This window comes from Hoplias malabaricus, chromosome 6 (assembly GCF_029633855.1).
Source record: "Hoplias malabaricus isolate fHopMal1 chromosome 6, fHopMal1.hap1, whole genome shotgun sequence".
In the NCBI taxonomy this organism is placed as follows: Eukaryota; Metazoa; Chordata; class Actinopteri; order Characiformes; family Erythrinidae; genus Hoplias; species Hoplias malabaricus.
Window position 1 is genome coordinate 29,244,143 of NC_089805.1, and position 17,010 is coordinate 29,261,152.

A 17,010-nucleotide genomic window follows, 5' to 3' on the forward strand; every position below is an offset into this window, starting at 1 on the left:
GGGAGACAGCACACGCCACACAGGTGGACGAGCTAAAAGTTGGCTTCGTAGTCGACTTTAGCGTTCCACCTTAAATGGTGCAGCAGTTCCACTCTGCAGCCAGTTTCTGCTTCGGGGACGAATATCTTACCTGAGTACAGAACAATGTAAACAAGATTTTGCAAACAAACATACATTTTTAGTATATTTTAAAATAATTTTAATAAATGCAGGTTTAGTCACAAAGCAAATTCATAGAGAAAGTTGACTGAGGAAAAAACAGACTACAGTTGCAGAAGAAACACAAAAACATTAGACATATTTTCCAGTTATGTACAGTCTTAGAGTATACCTTTACATAGAGAAAGAGAAAACGAGAAAAAACACACAGAGAGATAGAGAGAGAGAGAGAGAGAGAGAGAGAGAGAGAGAGAGAGAGAAACTACAACCCCCTCCTCCTCTCCGTGTCTCTGACGATGCGCCCATATGGTCGGTGTATCTGTCAATCATTGGCCAGGCTCTCCCTCCTTTGACCTGCATTTGTGCTCCGCCGCGCGTTTGGCTCTGAGCTGAGGCGAGTCGCTGTGAGGCGCATGGACACAGGGCGGACTTCGACAACATAAAGGGGAAAGATTAGGACTACTGAACTCCGCCGCGAAAACGCGCTTCAAGAAAGAAAAAAAGAAAATTAAAGTAAAAGGAAGAGAGGGAAAATAGAGCTCCATGTGCAGGAAAAAAGTGGAGGACTAGTGTAGCGCGAGAGCAACACGTATCGGGTGGTCTTTACCCCTGAGTGGGAGGCAGAGGGACAGAGGGCCGAGGTGGGGGGCGAAACGCCAGAGTTTACTCAAGTGGAAGCGGGAAGATATTTTTCCGTAATTTTCAGCGCGGAGCCGCACACTTACCCGAGGAATTATGAGGAACATTTGGATGATATTGACCCTCGGCTTGACTGCCTTTCTTTCGGGGGAAAGGGTGAGTGTGAACAGCGCTTTTTCTCGGGGGTAGAGCTGTTCTGAATCTCTTCTTTTGGTTAGCACTGACTTAACGATATTGTTTAAATTTAGGGATCTTTAAAGTGATCGTTTTTAAGAGACTGCTTTGTAGCTTCCTCTAATATAACCCCCCAGTGCTGTGACCTGTTTCTTTTGGTAGCTAGTGATACCTCTGAACAGTTCACAATCTGAAAAGGTTTTTAACGGTCGCTGAAGCTGGACCTCTTATAGTTAAAAACACAGGACGGGGTTTACAACACATATCTAACTTAGAGGTCAGCTTTTTCATGTTTTATTATGTAGCTTGTATTGTACAAGTTTTATTTAGATTTACAAGTCTTGCTATGTGTAGTTTTGTAAAGTTTTTTGTAAGATACCTGTCCATAACTAACGTTAACGTTCGAGCTGATCTTGGCTAAATTGGAATAATTAGAGACATTTGTAAACGTGCTTATTCTTCCTGTAAATATATACCAATATTTAAAAACATGCTGTGATAGCTCAAAGATAGCCTATAGATTTATGGAAAACAGCCTAGTGTGTCAAGTAAATTATCTTTAGTCATATCATTTGCGTCTGAAATGTGCTCAGAGCTCCAGTAGCTCTCTGCTAATGTCAACAGGCAGCGGGTTTGATTTCTCTCTCCTCTCTGTTTATTCACACCTTTTCAGTTTCGGTGCCTCGGTCTGATAACCTTCTAATCAGACTACATACCACCCCGAGCTACTGTTCATTTTCGACATTAAGTCAGTCACTGAGCAAGATAGCGTTCTTAAACTTTTGTCCCCATTGCTGCACACTTTTGTCTCATTAGATGAGAGACATTATAAATGTCCTTTGTCATTTTCCATTGTGTTCAATTCAAATGATTTGCTACCCTCTCTTTTTAATGGGAGACTGATTATTTGAATTAGACTTGCTGAAAGATAATAGACAAAGACAGACACATATTTCTGTGTACATAACCTACTTTAATCATGAAGACCTGATTTTAAAGCCATAGCACAAAGTATTTATTCTGATTTGCAAATCACCGGTCTGCACAAGGCACTCGATTTGTCCAATAACTGGTTCCTTTGTTTTTTTATTCGTTGGTAAAAGAGCACAAATGTAGTCCTGTTGTGAATTAATCAATAGTAAATAAACTTGCAGGCCCAGGAAGACCATAGCAGTGGATAGCTTAAGAATTGGCTCACTTGTCATTATTGACCAAGTGACCACTGTTTTTCTCAATTGTACAGAAGAAACTTCACTGCTTAGAGCCAATCAAACACCCCAAAACACAAGGAATGGTGCTTCATCTTGAAGCAAAACAACAAACTAGAGTTTTTCAAACCCAAGACAATATGAAAAAGTGGCTCTGAAAATGCATTTAAGGCTGACAGATATTCAGCCTGCAAGATCAAACATACCTGCTTGTGTCTATGGGTCTTTAACAAGATTCTAAGATTTAAATTTTCTCCAGTTACCTATAAAACTGTGTGACTGTGAATTAAATGGTTGCTGTTCCTGTATCATTCACCTAATATAGATTTAGCTCGATACCCTGGAGCATTGTAAAGTGTGGAATTAAGAGATAATGTCTGATCATAGTGCAGCAGGCACAGAGCTTTGAGGCATGCATTAACTGTGGCCTTTCCCAATTAACTAATTACAGAGGCCAAAATCATAATGATTTACATTCCAGTCAGATGTACAATCCCATATGTATTGTTCATTGGGTCTGTGTTACTGTGGCTTGTCTCTAATTTGAGTTCTCGTCATGCTACATCATAATCTTAGTGTCTAAGTACACTTTAATGTCATGTAATATAATCCTATATAATGTAACACTTGCTACTTAATGCAGAAATTTGCTGTTGCATTGTTGTATTATGCATCGTTATATCGTTGTATGACAATTATGCAGTGTTTTTGTAAACGTATCAGCTGTATAGTGAGTCGCAAACTAGAGTACAGAAGGAACCTGTCTACAGAAGCAAGACAATACCTGTCATTTTATTTAAATATAACATAAAGTACATTTACTTGCTGTTTCTGGTGCAGCTGTGCAGTCAGCAGTTGTGTGCTGTGGTGTTGTTTGACTTAGTATTTTAATGACTCATTATTTTGCATTAGGTCACTAAACATGAGGGTCAGCTTTTTAAATTGCAGTGACCCGAGTGCTGCAGATAAGCTTTATTTTTACAGTTGAAGCTAAAACGATTTGTAATCATGCAGTATCATTTTGTGGTTATGAATCTGGGAACTTGTCCTTGCACCATTGAATGATACATTGTAGTCTAAATTTAAGCAACCCAGTAGTAAATGAATGAGTATAAACCAGGATCCAATCTCTTGTACATTCTCGTGAAGTGCCACAGGGCTGGCACCAACACCAGTGTAATTCCATGCTTGACTGGCATGCTGGTTTGTGCTGTCTCCTCCCATTGATCAGGACCTCAGTCACTGTGCCCCGCAGTCATGAAAGCTGTATTAATCTCAGTGAAACCCAGCACAGCACATTGATTCTCTATACTGGCATCATGTTGACATGGCAATTAAAGTGGTCTGACTGGTAACCACCAGGCAAATCTATGTGTTGATTACAACTGATGTGCCTTGGAGACCACATTTTCCCAGCTGACAGAAAAAAGAGGCAGAAAACTCTTATTCTACTTAGCGGCTCATTCAGCTGAGACTTTCAGGCATTCTCTTGTGTTAATGTTTGGTCTGTGTCTGTATTTTTAAGTGGAATTCATCTCACATAAATTGACTGTTTTGATTTGTTGTCTGCGGCCAGCTGTGTGAATGTGTAATTTGCATGGTGATTTGTCAGGAAGTGAGGGTGCTCTCTTGCTTTCAAAATGGAGATTTATGCAAGGTCACTGCTCCTTCACCATCTGAGACTTACCTCATGCAAATATCTTTCTAACAGCTGGGCATTATCCCTCTTCTTGAGGCATGTGACTATGTAATTAGAAATGAATATTTCAGGAAAAACAGAAATAGGATAAACAATTCTAACATTGACACAGATTATCACAGCAAAGTGAAGCATACATTTACAGCTCAGGTTAACAAGACGTTGATGTAATGAACAGTTCAAGAAGAAAAACATGCACATACTGACCTCTGTGTCACCCCTCAGTTCTGCTACTTTCATCTGCAGCTAATTTTCCATTCTTTACCAGACAATTTTGGCTGAGTACATAAGTTTGCATTGACATTAATTAATTAATTCATTATCTGTACGCTCTTATCCAGTTCAGGGTCACAGTGGGTCCAGAGCCTACCTGGAATCATTGAGTGCAAGGCAGGGATACAGCCTGGAGGGGGCGCCAGTCCTTCACAGGGCAACACACACATATTCACTCACACCTATGGACACTTTTGAGTCGCCAATCCACCTACCAATGCGTGTTTTTGGACTGTGGGAGGAAACCGGAGCACCCGGAGGAAAACCACGCGGACACGGGGAGAACACACCAACTCCTCACAGACAGTCACCTGGAGCGGGACTTGAACCCACAACTTCCAGGTCCCTGGAGCTGTGTGACTGCGACACTACCTGCTGCACCACCGTGCCGTCCCACATTGGCATTCAGTTTTAGTTTATTCAGTATGGGATATTTATAATGTGAGATTTTAAAAATTGATCTGTTGGGCTCAGAAAAAGAGGTTGCAAAATATGTTGATTTTCTCCCCATTTGTTGAATGCTGTATATGACTCAACATCTGATGACCTAAATAAATGCAGTATTTTTGGTCTCAGCATGATTTGCAAAAGATTGCAGTCATAATCTGCAATCAAATATCCTTCCCAATTTGGATCACCATGGCTCTGTACTATGCATTTGATGTGAAAACCACCTTTACAGACTACAGCACTTCCAGTGTATGGTTTGTATCTACTAAGCCCATTGTAAGTTCATTGTAAGATCTCACACTCAACAGTGCGCATCAGGACATACATTGTGCTGAATGTGTCTTCCTCAAGAGTGTTCCTGCTGTTCTTTTGGAGTGCTGATTGCCTGTGATGATGTAATCTGCAGATGAAAACATGTTCATAATACCCTTGAGTGGCTGATCTCGTAAAAGCACTGCTTTCATCACAGTCCTATGAAAAACCGTGCTGCTACTGCTGTCATCTGCCTGGAATCTCATTTGGAGGAAAAGTAAGCTGGGCCTCTTGTCACAAGTGATGTGCTTGGCAGGGATGTGTGTGTGCTTGGTCACATGGCAGAGTCAGATGCTCGCTGATCTACTACAAGCTTGTTGAGCTTCTCAGTAGTGTCATGTGTCCAGTCGTTTGAAAAAGGTACAGACTCTCATACAAGTGTAACAGAACCGAACACATTGAGAAGTGACTGTTCATAAATTAGAAGAAAAACAAAACTTGTTCTGCAAGTCTCGAAATGTTAAAATATTTTAATTTCTGTGCAACTAACAGTCTTTTATTGCAAGTGTACTTAAGCATATTGCAACTTTACATTAGAGCTCTGCAAGGGTCTGACTAGCCATATGGTTGACTGTTTCCAAAGGGACACTCAGCTGGGTTAGGAACGGCATACTTCAACTGAAAATCTGATTGAAATGCAAGCAGCCAACCACAAACCATTGTTTTTGTACAGTTCAAAAGCTTCAAAGGGGTGCTACCTTTGCATGAAACACTGGAAAATAAGAAACTAAAGAAGGTAACTGTACCTTGCGCCAAATTGTTGTGACAGTGTACAGTAGAGTTGGTTGATTTGCATTGTACTGAGGGAACATTGTGTCAATGTGTGTAAGTTGATTAAAATAGTAAAATACCACTTATCTGTACAGATTCCCTGTATTTTAAAACTTTAAGGTTTTTAAATTTTATTGTATATCCATTAAATTCACTATAAACCCATACAGAAATACAGGAAAAAACTCTTCTACATACAGACAATTTTCATATAATAGTCCAATAAAATGCTTTTTGCCTAGGGATTCATTTTTAAGACTTAATAAATAAATCAGAAGGTTAGCAAAGTCAAAATATTTACGCACAAATATATGCATCAGCAGATACAGCACAATTTCTTTCCCCACTATGGTCCCATCAGTCTCTTCGCATTCTATTTCCATTATTTTTGTGATGCTCACACACTTCTTAACCCATCCCTGGAGCTGGGTCTTTTGGGCTGTTCTATCTCTTCATGTAATTCTTAATGGCCTCTGCAGGCCGGGCTCTGGGGCGTGTGACGGGATCCCAGAGTGCTCTTGTTTTGTCATCATCCACACATTTCCAGCCCCACTGCTTCTCTCCCTAAAGCTAAACTGCTTCACATTTTTATTATTACCCTGTCTAAGGTTACCCCAAAGAACAGTGGCATTATTCTTTCTCTCACTTTTCTCTACAGATGGAAAGAATGATGAGGCAGTGGGGAAGGATGTGTCCAGCTACACTTTGCTGACACTAGTGTGTGTTTATATCACCAGCACAAGCATCTGCAGGACGTATGCGTGCTTGTCTTCAAATGGCCATGCTTTCTGTGTTCTTTTGCCCTGAGAATTGGAAGCAGTTTCTGAGCGTGGATAGAGTTTTTCATTCCAGTGGGACTTGAGCAAACAGCTCAAGCACAGTGGGGAGCAGTGGAACATAGCAATAGTCCATGGCATATACACCAACATGTCCCAAAGCTTCTGCTATGTAGAGTCTGAAGAGTGTTAGAAAAGAACCCTGGCTCGGTCCATATACATGTCACTATATATGCCCGTCTCTTGCAGATACACAATGTGTCAGTTGTGTAATTTGGTAAAATTATGTAAATTAAATATTTCTGCTGAACTATTACTTTAATAACACATGGAAAGTTTCTTAAGGTTAAAGAACAGAGGATAAGCTCAGGTGTCTCGCATGGGGAAAGGGGACACTTCAAACAGTCTGTTTTCTGCATTTCAGGCTTGTGGAGAACGCAGGAGGGGGCTTGCTTTGGCAGCCTGTGAGCTCTTCGCAGTGAGGGCACTGAGTGTCACTGTCTCATTTGGCGAGGGGGCGCGACGGCACAGCCATATGCTGATGCATTCATGGAGTAAAGCAACCTGGCTTACTGCATGGTGATGAATACCGAGACATGCTTGCTGGCCGAGTTGTTTGTCGTAGAAATACCATCTGTGGATTACAGTGATGGGTTCCTTAGGCATTTTAAGTGTTTGGCAGGCTACGCTGAACATGGCAGATTACTGTGTTTCAAGAAGATAAATGAATATGAATCAGGTCCAGTTTAATATGACACTAACATTGTTGTGACTAAAGAAATTCCAAATCATTATTTGTTTGTTTATCTCAATCCTGCAGAAGGTAGAGTATATGCTATGATACCTCTGCAAGATTCCAACGCCAATGGGCGCTACATTGAATGTAGAAAATGCAGTGTAGTGTGCATATAAAAAGGTCTAAACATTATTTATTTGAACAGGCTGCGCTTAAATCATGAACATGTCATCAAGTGGTCAGTCAGTGTTTTCTTTGTGTCTTGAAAACAGCTGTGGAATTCGCTGTGATATATTTAGCACTGATGTAATCAATCATAATTTTGAGTGCACATAATCCTTATTCAAAACCCACTTAATTGAAACCTTCACTGCGCTTTGTGGCACAGAAGAATGCATATTAATGTGTGGTGCTTCCATTCTCCCTAGCCTTATGAGATGACTGTTGATAAAGCCGGCCATATTTTGATTGTCAAACATGAATTACCTTAGTGGTTGTATTTGTAATCAGATACATAATTAGAATTAGATCTCTGTAGTAGAAATTCCTGAAGCATGTAGATGTGGTTACATCTACCAGCAAATGATTAGTGCATTGGTTCCTCGATGTAAATGCAGACTTCACTGAAATTAGCCATGCTAAATGGCTGTGATTGCTCAAAGGTCAAGTGCAAAAAATGATGCAAGAATAGTCCTTCTGGCTGATGGCATCCTGTTTTCCATGGCTTACAAACACACAGAAGCATGAGATGAAGTTTTAGAGGTGACTCTGGGGCCATCCAGTTCCTCAAAAAAACCCTCATTTTTCCTAAGCAGAATTTGTGCGCTGAAAGTCCGTTCCCCCAGCTGTTCTGAAACATCGATTTCTGGGGCACTGGTGGCAGACACCATATCCAATGGATTTAAGCTGTGACCGCATAATCAAACTCAGAGAGGGTACATTTCATGGAGAAGGAGAGTGGAGGCGAGCAGTGGAGAACCAACCACAAGATTGGACACTGGCTAAGATATTGTTGATCTTTAATCACTGCGGGTCAAAAAGCTTCCCAACCCTGTCGCAGTTTTGACGTGCTCAGGCACATTAATGTGACAGCTCTGAGAGCGGGAGTTAATCTGGACTAATGCACTCCGTTAACACCCATCTGTGTGCTGTAAACTCAGCTCTGATAGGCCCTCGCATCCTGCAGCCCTTCGTTATGCTCTCTGTATTAATGAGGGGCTGGGGGCTGAAAAGATTTTTGGACAATTGCAAATATAAAATGTTTTTTTAAACAGATCCAAATGTTTGTGCTCTGTCATTTTGGAACTATACTTTTAGAATCACAAGTAGCTTGTCATCCAGAGCAGGAATCACAGGTCTTATCCAGACTTGATATTTTTTTAATTTCTTCTTTTAGACTCTGATTTAAATTGGAGGGAAAATGCCAAAACCTCCCTTGGAGGCAATAATAACTAAGCACATTTTACAAAATTTCCTTGCAGGGTGAAGCTAGGTCTCTTCAAATCCTAAGAAAATATGGCATTTTCTGTGGATTTGTTCCAAAGCTTAGTAGTGTACATCTTGTTTTGCCTTGAAGGACTGGGCTTGTACAATTTCACATTTCTAAAATAAAGTTCCCCTTATGTCTGTAAAAAAAATCCTGGGCTTTTTGACTTTTGGGCCTCACTATTTAAATACAGTACAGCCTGGCATTAGTTTTTTCACAGTCACATGTTTCCTGATTACACAATAAAAGTATACTCTACATCTCTAATAGAGTTAAGTTGATTTCCCATAAGAGGGTTTTATTAGCACTCTCATAACTATTTGTTTTGTTCATTTAAGATAAAGAAACACATCTGCAGTATCTTTTGAATGTACGAGTTTTCAGTGTTTTTTTTATTTTCTGTGTTTCAGTTTTTTATTTTTATATTTTGGAGAGTGTATAAAAGCACTGAAGCCTATAATTTTACTTCTGTGAATGCACATAATATTCAGTTCTGTAGCCACTGCAGTATGACAACAACTGTTTACTCATATGATTACAATTTTTCAGCTAAACCAAAGAAAGCAACAAAAAAGCACTATCAGTGACACCTCATTTACCATTTAATTACAATAATGTTCCCCTTTAGCAAACTAATCCACTTGAACAATATAGATTTATTATTACAGTTTTATGAAAGCTTTCATTCATTCATTATCTGTAAGCGCTTATCCAGTTCAGGGTCGCAGTGGGTCCAGAGCCTACCTGGAATCATTGGGCGCAAGGTGGGAATACACCATGGAGGGGGCGCCAGTCCTTCACAGGGCAACACAGAGACACACACTTTTGAGTTGCCAATCCACCTACCTGTGTTTTTGGACTGTGGGAGGAAACTGGAGCACCCGGAGGAAACCCACATGGACACGGGGAGAACACACCAACTCCTCACAGACAGTCACCCGGAGCGGGAATCAAACCCACAACCTCCAGGCCCCTGGAGCTGTGTGACTGCGACACTACCTGCTGCACCACCGTGCCACCCTTTATGAAATCAACTAAAGCAAAATATCTAATTCTATTTCTGTATATATACATATTACTTTTAGGCTCAGTACTTTGTAGTATTTGTACATGTTTAACTTTGATGTCTTAATTTAATTCTTAGTTCCCAGTAGTAGTCTGCTTTTATCTTTGAATTAATTATTCAGAAAAATGTTCAAGTGAATGTCTTGCTTAGTTTTTATTAGTATTATCCAATTATGTTCATGTTCATGCAGTGGTTTACTTGTTGGATTGCATATGTATAAAGGCATATTACTAGACCATGCCCAAAACACATGGTAAGATCCACTGGGACTGGAAAACCCCTGCATTTATAAATTTGGTTTTGTTATTATTATTATTATTATTATTATATTTATTTTTTATTTTTTTGCAGTGTAAGTCATTGAAATGCAGTAATTAAAAACAAAAGTCATTCTATTAGAGTAGCCTGTCTTACATTCTCTTGCTGTGTTTCCTTGATGAAAAAAAGAGCTTTATGAATCATCGCAGCCTGTAGTTCCCACAAACCATTCTAATTTCCCTTATCAAAATGGGTTTCATCTTAAAAAAAAAAAAAAAAAAGTGGGCAGATTAAAGGCCTTATGGGCCACAGCATATGGACACAATAAGGCACAATAAGGGCTTGAGTTGTTTCTGGGATGGTAAAGAACAGACTTGTAACTGCACACATTCTTTCAGCATTACAGAAGGGAGGGAAATAAGCTCAGCCAACTTGTGTGTGAGGTTTGGCAGCAATTTGATGGCTGTTTTTAGTGCCACAGTTTATCGACAGTCTTTATCTCATGTATGATGAAGGGCAGAGTGGGCTGTTTTGGAGCCTTGGCATTGAATGTGTCCCCACGGAGCCTGTGCTTTCTGTCCCGATAAACTGCACAGCTTTAGGGGTCCATTGGGAAGAGCCTACTCTTCTTCCTCCTACACGCTCTTCAACATGAAAGATTTAAAAAGCAGACAAGCTCTGGTACAGGGCCTATTTCTGTTTGCTGGTGTTAAATTATTTACAAAAGATAAAATATGAATTAAATTTTGACCATATGCTTTGAACACACTCCTTTTTGTCTTTAACTAAGTAGAAAGATATGGAGGATAAAAAAGACAAAAAAGGTGTCTGATTTGAGTCTTTTAGTAGATAAAATTAGTAAGAAAGAGGTGAAATAGATTTGAATTTGAAGTACGTTGTTTTGTCTGTATCTGAATTCTGTTTTTACTCCATAATCCCACTATTCTGTTTGTATTCTCTACATAGGTGAAATCATAAGGCGCTTATCATGTAACCTTCCAGTACATCATTTTAAGCAGTGTTTCATTCTGTGTTGAAAGATGCTTGGAGAACAGCTTCTTCTACTCAGTGCTGTAATATAGAACAGATGACTGTGCATCATAGCTTAATGTGATAAACAGAGTAGGGTATCATGGCCACTTAATGAAAGCATGACCAATTAAAGTTTTCTGGACTCTTGGATACATGACAGTGGCACTGCTTGGAATCAATCGCAAGGTCTAGTTACTGGATACAACCTGCTTAGCCAATTGTGGCACTTGGAAGCTCCCCCCCCCCTGTTTTTTACTAAGTGGCTAGGGTGGATTCTTCTGCAACAGTATTTAGTCTTTCTGTGTATGTGTCCTGATTTGCCAGGTGAACCCCAGGGAATCCGTCTAATCTCCTGCATGTGCCACTATACCCCCGGTGACTTCCCAAACTGTTAATCCTCAATGCAACTGTGTAAAAGGGTATTGGGTCTCTAGAGCAGAATTCTGTGCCTCTGTGAAGCTTTATAGGGCAGGATCCTTGCAGTGTTTGTAGCGAGGTTACTCTGTTGCAAAAGTGCATTTGTACATGTTTCCAGCTGTGTCTTGAGAATGATGTTTAAATCTCTCATTTTGAGCCCCAGCCAGGGGGATGTTCATACGTCATAGGAAGCTGCTAGAGTGAGAGGTAATGGACCCTGTTCCTGGAACAGGTACTGTGGACTAACACTGGTCATTGAAATGTTTCTTCTGTTCCCAGACCTGAAGTAAAAGGCGAAGAAGCTGAATGGTGCTTGGGTGCCCAGACGGAATATCTGTTCCTAGAACAGTAATCTGGAATGCTACAGGTTGTGGATTAGTCTCACATAATGGGATCACAAATCACCACCTGGTGCTCTTGTCTGAGGCCGGCAACTCTCCTTTACACCATTTGTCTGTTATTCACCTCCCTGTTCTTGTCACACAAAAGTGTGTCTCAGACATTGCCCCTAAAAGATCAATGTAGACTCATCCCCCAGAACTTTTTACACTTTTGCTTCCTGATGTAACTAGGTGCAAGGTCCTCAAACCTTAACACTGATTACAGAGAAACCTTTCCACAGTTCCAGACATTTCATCTTCTTAGTGTGTGTTTCATTTGATATGTCTGCCTTCTTTCATCTCCTCATCTTTCTCTCTTCCTCTAGCTGGCACTTTTGGCCTTCCTGTGCTTGTGTCCACACCCCTCCTCCCCCTGCAAATGCCATGGCCTTCTGACTCCCTGGAGGCCAAATCCTCTTAGGGGAAGGGTTGGATGGGAATTCAATTGCAGCAATGTGCGGATTGGAGAAGATCAGCCACTGGAGCGGCAAAATTGCCCCCAAGCTTTTATCTCTACAGATAAGAGCCCATTTACTGCTCCAAGTAATGTCCAACTCTGGCAGGTCATCATTTTCAGATGTCTGTGTAAATTAATGGGCAAGAAATTTAATATGTTGGCACAAACTCTGCAAAAGCATTAAGTATGTGGCACAGCATCAATGGTGAGATTTCTCAGCGATGCTAGCATAAGAGCAGTTACTTCCTGTCTTTTTCCGTGGTTCTCATGCAACCCTGAGGGTCTAGAGCACGTTTTAGAAGCATTTCTTAGTTCTCATTTAATGTTCTCAAAAGGACATTGTAGTATTGTTATGGACTGGCCTTTGCCCCTTGCCCAGTTGAAACTCTTTCATGGCCCATCCCCTCCTACCATGGAGAGGTTAATGAGCTGACACTTAAGAAGAGTTTCCTGTCATAGAAGGAAAAAGACTAGCCCAGAGAAAGGACAAAGCATCCCACAGCCACTCTGACGGTGGCTGAAATCTGGAGTAAATTAAACCTTGAACTGACAGCTAATTTATACATCAGTGTCCCAGGGGTGGGTGGAAGGTGAGTAGCAGTGGAGCACAAATCTCTTAATGCTGACCAAGGTCTTGTGTTTATCTGACCAGACTGAAGGAAAAGGAGCCATGTGAAATGAGTGACATGAAGCATTAAGCAAGATAACAGCAGTCACATAATGCAGTGCCTGACCCAGTGTATAATGGAGGAATTTTACAGTTAAGTACTTATTCCATTAGGGACCACTGCAGATGCATTGCTTCTCATGCTATGTTGTAAAATTGCTTTCAGAATACTGCTACTTGTGCTTGCATCTATGTGGCTTATAAAAAGAACCAGCTTTGATCTATTTATGTGTTCCCTTACATTTCATCATACCACTCTTCTGTCAGTATGGGATATGATTATTACATTAATATGTATATGATGATCTACTTGCTATAGCTTTTTTTAGGGCTGGACAATAATTAAATATCTATATATATATCACAATATAAAATGTATCGTAACAATGATAACGATTTTTAAACCCATTTTCAGTATTTTCATATACATTTTCTACAGCATCTGTCACTGACTGACGTTCATTTCATGTCATATCATATCATATCATATCATATCATATGGACTGAATTTAGAAATATATTGTGATATAAATTTCCGTATCGTCCCGACCTAGCCTTCGCTTATTTTCCTGTTTCAAATTAGAGACGAACATTTTTGTCGGTCTTGCTTTGTCAGTCCTCTATGCGCTGAATTTCAGTGTGTTTTTATATCAGTGGAAGGAACCTATAGGCAACTGGTATATTGGTCTGATCCCAACATAACTTAGAGTAACTTCTACCTTTGTTTTTTTACTCTGATATTGCTCATGCCTTGTTTGCTCTTTTGAGGGTTTTTATTTTGTAGTTATATAATTGTATATTCATGTAGCCAACCTGCTTAGCCATGTGTTGATCAGGATAATTACAAATGTTTTAAGTATGAGCTTCCTCTTGCCTTCTTCCTGGTGCACCACCTGTGTTCGAGGAGTACAGGAGGAAATTCCAGACACACACTGGTCTGAAAGAGAGCATTCATCTCCTGAGTACACAGGGCAGCATGAGCAAAGCTGGGGGTCCCTGGGGCCTGTGGGGAAAAGTATGTTTGTATCTCTCATGGTACATGTTGAGATATGCGTGTTCACATGTGCTAATTTGCTGCACGTTAATGGATCAATCTGCTGGGAATAATAAAGTTTTTTATGTGTTTTCATTTCCAGATAGTGTAGTTTAATTTTCTGTGAGCATTATTAGTGCTTGCTTGGACATTATTCAGCTCAAACCCTGATAATCTTTAAAACAGTTCTCACGAAATCAACTAATTATAAACTACTCTCATTAAACTCAAAATTGTTAAAATATTCCAAATTTGTAAATATGGTAATTGCTGTAAAACTGTGAAAAGCACCTATTCTCACCTGAAAGCTGCCAGGAATTTTTAGCAAGCCCTTTTCTCTTTAAAAAAAAAAGAAATCTGGCATGTTCACTCGTGTGTTTCTCTTGAGCATTTCTTCAGTAAGGAATTCCTTTGAAACACTGACAGTGTGCTGCAGTGAACCTCTTTCCGACCCACACCACATGCCAGCCATCCGGCCCATCCAGCTTTGTTCGAGGCGACTGCTGTCTGGCTGAGTTATGCTGTCTCTGACTCTCAGCCCAGCACATGAGGGGCTTTTGCAACGGAACCTTCTTAACAGCCGGAGCATCTGTTTCCTAAAACGTGTACCTCAATGCACACTCACAGCATGTTCTTCAGGCTCCTGAGAGACTACTTGCCATCATGTTGTCCTGCGATTTCATTTCCTGTCTTGGCAAATCCTAGCATGTGTCAGTGTAAACCTGAGATAGAGCGGGAGCCCTGAGAGGTTCAGGCTGGTATGCAGCAGTGTGTGGCAGTGGGACCAGATGTGCGTTCTATATCCGCCTCAATCTGAGGAGCACATGTGAAAGTGGAAATGTGATTTCTGCTCTGTTATTATTTGTAGGAGGGAGGGCGGCATCATTTGGACTCTGAATTAGCCTTGACAGGTGTTAATTTCTGCTTCATCACGTTAATTGCACTACCATTCATCAGCTTCGTATTCATAAGAAAGTACATATTGACGAATGCTTGTTTCTGGAAGGCATAGGTAGAACTGTAACTAATTACTCTAACGTAAATTATGACAGTACATTTTAGCTCTTTAATGAATGAAGCAGCGTTTCTTACTCGCTGCATGCATATGTCTTATTTACATCTTTGCAAAGAAAATGAGCAGCAGGATATAATAAGTCACAATTAATAAAAAAAATCTTATTGCAGTTGTTAACTGGTATAGTTCTGTGTTTACATTATTTTATATAACACTAGATTGAAATAAGTTAATCTAAATAAAAGAAGTGCAGCAGTGCATTAACTGAACAATGAATCATACAGAAACTACAAAAATCTCTGAGGGCAGCAGTGAGTAATGTTTCTTTGTTTGAAATGAGTCTAATCAGTAGGGAGCAAATCATTGAACAGCTGTCAGGCAGCACAGTTATTTTTAGGAGTTTTTGTTTTGTACTTTTATAAAATGTATTTTTTTTTACTGAATTGCTTATTTCAGTTATTTATACCACACTTTTTCATCAGTTAAATTGTATGATAATGAACAATATTATGACCATGAACCATATTCATTTAAGAGAAATGGCTGTCACACTTCTTATATTACTCTTTTTATGGCTGCCAGCATATATTTGGGCTGTGAAAAGTAGGTTTCGTAGTGTTCCCTGTGAGTGCTGAAGTACTTTGGTCTTTAAACTATATACTGGAGTTGCACAAACAACCGTTGACAACTCAAATCACAGTTTATATTATGTGCAATTTTTTAATTCACAGAAGGATTGGGTTTTGTGCAACAGTCAGTCAAGATAACAAAATCTATTGCTCATAGTCCTTTTTGTGCTGATGCTGTGAAGCAGTTGTGTGATTTATGGAATGGATGAAGGCTGATCTTTTCAAAATTATACAGTCATAGAAATAAAATGTTTTCATGTCAAAATTGTTTTGCTGTTACTTACAGTTTAACGTGCGTTGGATCTACTGGGCTGGCAACATAATTATGCACAATTATGTCAATGTATTTTACATTAGTGTGTGATTAATTTGCCCATTATCACTGAGCCCTTGAAAAGGTAGATCTACACAGTGAATCTTTCATTACTTTAAAGCAGTTTATGCGTGTGTGTGTGTGTGTTTTAACATACCTCATCTGTACCTGTCTTTAAAGGTTCTTTAGCATTTAATTTTTTTTTCTTCAAAATTATCTTGCTTCCCAGGCTGGTCTCTGATGTAAATAATTTATTTATAAAAGGTCATTGCATGAAAAGCAAACAAGGATTAAATAAGGGAGAGGGGGTGTGTTTTTTTCTTCATCATTTCAAATACTTAACACATTGCAGAATTAGTGTTGCTGTTTTTATGCATTTGGAAACAATAAACATTTTTATTTTGTCAATAAATCATGATGTGGGCTTTTCTGGAGCACACGTGGGCTGCCATGGTACCAATTAAGCCCATGGTGGACTTTTGACATATTTCATTAAATATCATTGTCTTATATCCTAAAATATACATGAATTAATGCAAACATTTTCAAATGAGAGATTAATCCATTAGAAACTGAAAGGTCAATATATTATTTATTCATTCAGTATACCTGAAAGTTGATGCTGGGCTTAATGGCTACACTTACCCTAACATTTTAATGTGGTGCTATTGGGGAGAGGGAAAAAAAACCCCCAAAAATCTGGGAAGTGAAATGTTCTTGTTCATGATACATATTGAACTTGTTTCCTGCTTTGACTGGATGTCTTGAGGATTTGAGGCTTTTGAAAGCAGTTTTATGAAATCATAGCCTATCCATACATTATTGCCAGGTTTATCCCTGGCTTGGGCCTCACGCATGTGCTCTTCTTGCTTCTGCTTCAGCTACAAGGAACAGACCCGTTGTGCTGCAACAAATCTTCAAGTATTTTTATTCAAAACTTGACTAAGAGGGTGAAGCCCATTTCCCAGCATATAATGTTTCACAGCTCACAAAGAAATCTTGGGTTTCCTGTGTGTCTCAAAAGCTCTTTAACTGGGTCGAGGAATCGTAGAGCAGCCAT

General features: G+C 39.7%; 1 protein-coding gene across 1 annotated transcript in view; it reads left to right on the forward strand.

The window, feature by feature from the left end:
- Positions 1-539: 539 nt before the first annotated feature.
- Positions 540-17,010, forward strand: part of sdc2 (syndecan 2) — a 34,590-nt gene continuing 18,119 nt past the window's right edge. The window contains exon 1 of the mRNA XM_066674537.1: positions 540-954. Within this exon, the coding sequence (XP_066530634.1) occupies positions 895-954 (60 nt within the window). The 5' untranslated portion in view covers positions 540-894. The remainder of the gene's footprint in view (positions 955-17,010) is intronic.